This window comes from Diadema antillarum, unplaced genomic scaffold (genome assembly GCF_040938485.1).
Source record: "Diadema antillarum isolate AM-2024a unplaced genomic scaffold, OU_Dant_1.0 seq00000561_RagTag, whole genome shotgun sequence".
NCBI lineage: Eukaryota > Metazoa > Echinodermata > Echinoidea > Diadematoida > Diadematidae > Diadema > Diadema antillarum.
In genome coordinates this window covers 961,527-970,474 of record NW_027271500.1, presented here as the reverse complement: position 1 = coordinate 970,474, position 8,948 = coordinate 961,527, and the positions used below count along the sequence as shown (strand labels likewise).

Sequence of the window (8,948 nt, the reverse complement as noted above, 5' to 3'; positions counted from 1 at the left end):
CATTTTTTTTTCTTTGTTCTGATTCTCAAGGTGTAGTGGCTACTATGAAGTTTCCAGCAAAATAATGATTACATGAAAACAGAATTAAATCCCACTCCCATCATTGCAATGAAATGCATCACAAAGACATTTGTAAAAATTGATTTTCATTGCTTTAAAAAATAAAGTTTTGTAGGTGTTTCCTAGTAATAAGCAGGCAGTACATATTTTAACTCCACAATGACAATACAGGTGTATGTAGATTTCCAGAGAAAATGTTTTTTTTTTTTTGAATACCCAGGTTATATTTGGATAAACCTATTTGCATAAGCATCCATGTAGCACACAGGCACATTCATAAAACCACAAGTAAAGTACTTCAACTTGGTTCAAGTGCAGATAATGACAATAATACATTTATTATTACAAACATTATAACAAAAACTTATGACAATAAGGAATATGGTGTTCCTGAGGTCAAGGTGACAAGGTCAAGGCCAAATGTTAATATGCTGTGCCACAATTTTGATTAAGTACAGGCTGAATCTTTGACAAAAATTTTACAAGACCAGGCTAAACAGATAATGAACACAAAAAAAGGTACTACATAGAGTGCATTTTTTTTTTTTGGTAAAATTATAATGATTTGCATGATCTATATTTATTTGGCTGCTAAGGGAATAGTGACTACAGTGTATTTGGAAGCGAGCACCCACAGGAGCAACAGCTTCAAGTCTCCTCCAAAGGACTAGGCAATGATAGAGTGCCTTGCCTAAGGGCGCTACTGTTACAGTCAGGGGACTTGAACCTCGGATCTTGGATTGACAGTCCTTTTTCTAATCAACTGTGCCATGACAGCTCTTTTTCCCCCCTGCTCATTTGGAAAATACTGTATATCTCAAATAGCTGAAAGCATGTTTTTGACATTTATCCTCAAAGTTTAGTTCTGCGTTTATATATTTGGATTAAATGCAGGAGGTATGCCTTTGCACCATACTTGACACTGTGACATCGACACTCGTTTCATATTACAAACGAACATCATAGGTAACTTTTGAGGCAGGTAGTCCTATACAATAAAAATGCTTGGAATGTTCTTTAATTCAAAAAAGGTTTTCAAGGTGATATGATAACCATCCATACACTTCCACATTATCGACTTATGTAGTACCCTAAAAAAAAAATAATAATAATAATAATAATCTTGATATCTTTTTAAAACATGATATTTACAGTCAATGCAAGAAATCACACAAATAAAATAAGTAACAGTTGAAAAAATATGGAAGCAACACTGCACAAGAAAAGCCACAGGGAAATTACTAGAAAATTTATGTTATTTTTCTCCAATTTCTTAAAAATCCTATTGAATTTCAAGATGAATGGCTTTGTGCTGACTATATCTTGTGTGGAGTCCTGGGCAAAAATAGATTTCAAAAAAATGAAAGTAGTGATACATTATTCCAGGAAAAAATGCTCAGGAGTACTATGGAAGGGACAATACAAACCACATATGTAACTGCTGATTTTAGTAGCCAAGCAGAAATATGTTTAAAACATTTCATTTACCAACTATCAAGGATTTTGTGTGAATGCAAATTCACGTTCCAATATAAATACTTTTCATTGCAACTTGTCTTCTCCCAATAACTTCACGTGTGCTTCCTTTGTGGACTGTAAAATGACATAAACTCTGACCTGCATGGTGTGAGATGCTATTCTGGAGGAAATGCGAGGCTACGTCAGGAAAATAAGACAGTTTGTATTTATTAAAGCTCATGTACACATTGGTACAAATGACCTTTCTTTTTTTCTCAGTTGGTTACGCACTTCACTCGTTTTCAAAGCGGCATAATGCATAAGCTTGCCTGAAGTAACAATATGTAGAATTTGCGTTCAAACAAAGAATAACGTTTTAGACCGAGTGACCAGAATAGTCCGTCATTTGACATTATAGCAGGCATCAATTTCATTGTTTTGTATTGAATATAATAACAACATTTTTTATATTGCCAAATGCCAGGCTTGCTGTCAGGTGGATGTGCTGGCAAGCACCATTTTAAATAAGAATTACTTGAACAATCATCACATCACAGATGCTTATCTCAGTGAATTTAACAAATCGAAATGCCTGTTGGTACATATGACCTTTCTCTGCTCATGCGCAAAGTAGAATTACGAACTGATCTATTCAAGGGAGTCCTTTCTTCTCTCTTGCAGGCTTTGCATGTGCAGACTTGTAGTCTATCCTCTTTGCCACTCGTACTACTTGTTGGTTACATTCTCGTAATGTATCCTCCAACACAAGGCATTACTTTAATACCTCACAGGGTACACTATTGCAATACCCCAAAACACATCTCAAAAGAGTTCCAATCACGACAGAGTTCCCATCTGAACATCACGGCAGGTGCATGTGGAGAACCAGAGGTGGGGCTATCATCACGTGAAGATGCCGCTGCCAAAGAGGTGGTAGAAGACAGTGACATGGCGCTTCAGGGGATCGATGACGAAGTACGCAAATGTCTGGCGGTGGTCTTTGTCGCTGGGGTAGAACTGGTAATCGTCTTTGTCCTGAAGAGAAGAAAAACCACACATTTCTCATTTTTTTTCTTTGTTTTTATTGATCAAAATGATGAGATAAACATGTTGGTTCGGAATTGGAACCTGAGGAAAGTATAATCGGCTATGTGGCATAAGCATGAGATAAGTATGTTATATTGTCTGAGAATTTAATCCATCATTTGAATGCTGTAGATTCCCAATTAACATTAATATCAGACTTGGAACATATGAAATCTATAAATGAACACAACTTTATGCAACTGCAAAGCAATTATTAGGATTTATGTATGATCATATTCCTTGGCACAATGTTAAAAATGCATAAGGGTGATAAAAATTAGTACGTTTGAAAATATCACGTCAAGAACAATATTCCTGAATTGCTGGGAAAATTATTATTATTACCATTTTCTTTAGATAGATACCCAAAATGTCGCTTTGATGGTGCATCTATCCTCAGTTCATCCAGTGACTTTCAATTGAAATGAAGTTCAATATACAATGAAATACACAAAGTGTGTCATGCTAATATTGTCTGGGGATGTACAAAGTGGAACAACACAAAACATAATGAAAACTCTAAACATTGCATATACAAGGCTTAAGATGTCAAACAATGCAATCACAAACAGAAAGAAAAACTGAACAAAACAAATGTGGACTTACCCAAGCTTTCACTTTGAAAACACTGGACGTTATTCTCAACTCTTTTGTAGAGGGATCCTTCTGCACACTGTGGGGTAGAACAAATAACACTTTGTAGGGTTAAGAAGCTATTGCTAGGGGAAATTATTAAGTTGATGTATTAACAGAGTGGTAAAAGGTAATTTTCCTCAAAGCAAAGAACATGAGTGTATATACTAACCACACAGAGAGGGAGAACACATGGAGGTTTTTTTTTCAGACTTTTTTTTTCAGCAGCTAGGAGGCAAATTTACTCATGAATGAAATAATTTTCCTTAAATTTTAATGGTCAGAACTCTAATTGTGGAAGTTCATCCACCCAAAAAAAAAAAAAAAAAAAGATAAATAAATGCAGGTACATAAATAAAAGTGTGCAGAATTTCACTCTTAAAACTCAAATGTGTGTTGACATTAAAGATCTTTTGTAGTTTCATATGACATTAATTTTAAAACTTGACCATTGACAAATACTGGGTCATTAAGAAAGTTCTTCCAGTTTTCTACAACACTGCCATGCAAAACCCCTCACAACTGATAGGCTGCTGCCTTTCTGTTCCAAGAAATGCTGCTAGTTATCTATGCTATGAATAGTATATGAGCTTTATACGACAGGAGCCTGGGAATGAGTCTACAAGAGATTTGACCCTTGACCTACCTGACGAGTTCTTTGTACAGCGACTTGGTGGTGTCCAGGTAAGGCGTGATGCTGTCCTCATACTGGCACACGGCTCCTCCAAGACACAGGTGCTGGAAGAGAAGAAAGAGGAACTGCTCTCGCTCCGTGTCCGAGTAAATCTCATAGTTATCCGAGTCCTCCAGCAGTATCATCTGAGTGGCAAGGGTGAGGAATAAGAGAAATCATCTCTCATTGAATGATTACGTAACAAAAAAATTATATAATGAAAATAATTTATGCAACAATATAGCACAAATTGCAGAACAATGCGAGTAGGAAGTATAATTGCGACAAAAAAAAAAGAAGAAAAAAAAAAACATAACTACAATATTCATTGAAATATAGACGAGAGATAATGTAAGAAAGAGACCGAAAAGAAATACATTGTAAATGTTGGGTATTAGAAAGATTAGTGCAAGAGAAGAGAAAGGAAACTCAGGAGACTTGTTTAAGAATGCAAAAATGTGAAACAAGATGAAAGCAATATACATGACTGTCAGCACAAAATTTCTGAAAACACAGTGTCTGATAATATCAAAATTCATTTTAAAACAAATGATGATGTCTACAGTAATAATAACACCGCAAATACATACCTTCATGGAATGGGATGGGGCACCCAAGTCAGATGGAGGCACAAAAATACTCAAACATGATAAAAATGCTTCTGGCACAGAATTTCATACACATGACATCAGCATGTTACATAGTCTTTTCTTCATTTTACTCAGAGAATGTTAACTCATCAGATGTTGGATCGTTGAAATGTCTTTACATGATTTTTTATTAATACACTGTACTAGCTTCATTAATAGGTTATTTATGATTTGTCCCAACTCTACAAGGCTGACCGACCAAAGCAACCAAAGCAACCAATTTGAGGTATGAGTGGTGGTTGGATCCAGCTGATGATGATGAAAATGATGATGATGACAATGATGATGATGACAATGATGATGATGACAATGATGATGATGATAATGATAATGATGGAGCAGCATTCATATTTATATGAATCAATCAAAGGCTCCTTACTCTCAAAATCACATACTCCCAAAGGTGCTGGACAAAAAAAAAAAAAAAAAAATAAGTAGATATATAAATAAATAAAGATAAAAATTACTTGTTACTTGTTACTTGTTGCAGTAATCCCATTCGCAGCTCCAAGGAAGCTATACCGGGATGCAAATCGTGTCATGTGCCAATGGAGGTGCCAAAGTGACAAGGTTGTGCATGTCTCTCTTATGTACACAGGTATAAGACAGTTTAATAGGGGTTCATGCGGCAACAGTCAACAGGAAATATTTCCTCACTTTTCGAACTTCATCTGAAATGGTGAAGTCTTCGTAGAACTCATCAAAGCACTTGACGATTCTGCCCCCCTCTCGCACAAGCCCCTCCTCCTCAAGGCGGTCAAAAAAGTTCATAGAGGTCACAGAACATGGAATGGGCGTGGCTTCGACTCTTTCCGCAGTGAAACCTGTTGGCAGAAAGGAGAATGGAGAGAAGAGATATACATGAAGCAGAAAATGGAGATAATAATAACTCAATATCAGGAATAAGATAGAGCAATTTTGATTGTATGAATATGCATTTTGAAAATTACAAGAAAGTTCTATAAGAAAATTCATCATCACCAAGAATTCTGGTGCACATAACGTGTTCTGTACAATCAATCCTTTGTGTGAGTGGCAATGGGTAATGCATGATATAAATATTGATAGCAAGTACGACATCATATTACAGGCAGTCAACAATACTGTTTATGCCGAGTATTTCGCGACGCTTTTATTTTCGCGAATTTCGCAAGACAGGTGCTATTTGCAAATTTAAAAACATGTGAAAACTCTGATCCTGATATGAATGTGACGTGCACACATATATTTCACCGTTCAATACTGTACTCCACAATTGTGAATTTAACCACTTAGTGAAATTGTCGGAAAGTCCCGATTCACAAAAACATTAAACTCACAAAATATATGGCATGTACAGAATATTACATAACATTTAAGATTTGTATTCACCTGCTGGTCCCCAGGTGCCACTGTCTGACAAGACTTGGAGTGTTGTCATGACAACAGGGTCTTGGAAGAAATCCTGCAAGACGAGCAAAGAGAAATCAAAATTGAAAATCAAAAACAGCAACAAGAAGTAACAACTATTCCCGTATGATAACAACATTGCCCCATAATTGGTAAACCCATAAGCCCGAATTCACGAAGGTGGTCTAAATTTAAACCATGGTTTATGTATATTTCTTCTGCGTAGATATGATTGACAGATTGCGTACGCTAACAGGCATCCAGTAAAAAAAAGTGCATTGATGCGCGCATGTATTGCTACGCCTATTTAACGCTTATTTTAGACCATGGTCTAAATTTGTACCATGGTTTAAGTTTAAACCACCTTCGTGAATTCGGGTCTTAGTGTAAGAGGAGTACCAAATATTCATATAATTGCCAGCTCCTTACATGGATGGAAGGTTGGCAGCAACACTCTGTACAGGTTTAAAATGATGGCCATCTGTGGTTGGCAGAAAGTTCATAGGGCCTACATGAGTCGACACTTTACCTGCTGCACATATATCTATCTTGCAAATGAATGTTTCATGTGCATCATAGACTCTTGATTCCTATTCATTTCTAAGAGTACATTCAAATGCTCATAGGAATTGATATTGTGACATGCATAATTGAGTGAAATGCTGGTGGTGCCCTTGGATTCATCAGGGAAATAGGGTTCCATGTTTCATTTTTTCGCTTGATCTTCCCAAAGTTTGGTCTCTGTGAAGAAGATGTGCTGATGAGCGCTCCCTTACCAGCATGAAATCATCCTTCTGATAGACTTGGAAGAGCTGGTCGTAGCTGAAATACTGCATGCAAAATCGCCCCTTCATTCCCCTGTGGAGGAGATTTGAGAGAAGATCATTGGAGGGCAGAGCAAAGATGCAGGGTCACTTAAATATCTTTCCAGGACAAGTGCACAGTTCAAACTTCTATCCACATTTATAGGTAAAGCAAAGGACTATATAGTATTAGGAATCATTCTCTTTTTACAATCACACAAGAAACATTCTACTACTCACTTCACAGGACTCTTTCAAGACAAGCTCTAACAACTGTGAGTCAAAAGACAGAAGACAAGAAGAACCCCCCCCCCCACCCAACAATTTTAGGGTCTTTACATTATGTGAGACATCAATGAACAGTTATGTTTGATTTCCTAAAATCATAGTGTTTTGTTTTCCATGTTTAACAACTGGTACTATATGTACCTGGTACTCTTGACCGGACAAGTATGTCTAATTCCGCGAAAAACTTCTCATTTAATAATGACATTTGCTGGGTCAGTTTTTCGCTTTGACCAAGCAAATGTCATCATCATAAATGAGAAATTTTTTCGCGGAATTAGACATACTTGTCTGGTCAACTGGTACTCATGCCATGGTTGTGCATCTTTGTATATTGAATGCTGCTATTTTAAATCATGAATTGTTAATCAAACAAAGGAGACTTACTTGACGATTTATAAAATTCTGATTTCTCTTTGTACATTATTTGTAGGCTACATGTACATAGAGGTTCTATCCGCCTCCAATTATCATTGTCAATGATATCCAGGACACAACTGGTTAGACGGACAGAAACTAACTAGTAGACTTCTAGACCATAACATGTTAGAGGCTACACTCGGTATAAAAAAACAAAACAAAACCTACATCAAGTTTGGACCTCCCGTGACAAAATTTGACCACCCGTGACAATTAAGATTTAGACCAATGGTCAAATTGGTCAAATAAATGCTATAGTATTTCTACTTCTAACGTTACTTCTGTTAATTCGTAGTCTTCAGTACTCGACAGACGGTGCTTATAATACAAGGACAGGTGCAAGTAAAAAGGGCCACATCATTGACATTATTAGCTAGAGTGGTTGCTAGGCTCCAATTTTACTTTATTAAGTTTGTTTGGGAGTTGGCTTACCATTTAAGGTAGATATCTACAAACAACAAGTTACTTTGAATAATAATAACAGCCACCATGGCGCATTGGCATAACCTTGGCTTTACATTCACCAAAATTACAGAGTCAAATAATTACCACTTCATCAGCAGGTCTTTCACGTCTGTGTTCTTTAGTGTCTGGCACTCCTTCGTATCGATGTTCATAAAGTTGAACTTTTTCTCTCGTTTCTTCACGTCGCTGGAAGTCATATTGCTCGCGATTTTAGATTTGGAGATCTCGCGATTTAAAATCTGAACACACTTGCAATTGCACTCGAATGCTAGCCAACGTAATTATGTAACCCTGCTGTCTGTGAAGTAGTAGCTGGCTGGGCGTACTGTTGACCGAAAGATCGGTCTGTATCTGTCCGTCGGGGAATGTTCCGCGGAGACTGCGTCTGGCTTCACGGATCCCCTCCGTATACAGACCGAAGTCAATGATGCCAGCTACTGTGTGGCAGTAGCGCACAGATAAAACGTTACGATAAACCAAATTACAGACAGCTTTTTTACATTTAAACAAGTTTGACATGATATGACACATTATGCAGCAATATTTGGGGTTAATTTCTCACATTTTGCAATCGAAATACTCACAGTAACGCGGTTATAATGCAGAAATTTTATCCATATCGCAACATCGCCGTTCGCTAGCTGTAAGTCGCCATTTTGAATCTGTAAACCAATCACATGCGAGGTACTTTATTAAGTAAAAAAAACACGTAGAAACTACCTCGCATGTGATTGGCTAATAGATTCATACTGTATGTTTCTGCAGTTTGAACGTGACGACGCGACGGGCTGGTTGATGTGTGTTTTGCGTTGAAAATTCGACCGAAATATTGGATTATTCATTAATCTGGTGAGTGTAGTCTGTTCTTGAATAGTTGATTTAACTATTCAAGTTTAAATTTGCCGACCTAGGGCCGTGAATTAGACGCAATCGAGAAGGGTGAGGTACCTCACCCAATTTTCCATAGAGACAGTGGTTAAGAACATCCACACAGCAATGGGTACTACAACCTTCCGTCTGTCTACG

The 8,948-nt window shown here is 37.0% G+C and overlaps 1 protein-coding gene across 1 annotated transcript; it reads right to left on the bottom strand.

Moving 5' to 3' along the window:
* Positions 1–2,421: 2,421 nt before the first annotated feature.
* LOC139734975 (cilia- and flagella-associated protein 300-like) lies at positions 2,422–8,119 on the bottom strand. The gene is made up of 7 exons (XM_071645751.1): positions 8,007–8,119; positions 6,726–6,807; positions 5,932–6,004; positions 5,218–5,384; positions 3,884–4,056; positions 3,211–3,277; positions 2,422–2,553 (listed from the first exon to the last, which is right to left on the bottom strand). Exons 1-7 carry the CDS (start codon positions 8,117–8,119, stop codon positions 2,422–2,424), a joined length of 807 nt encoding a protein of 268 aa, XP_071501852.1.
* Positions 8,120–8,948: the final 829 nt, after the last annotated feature.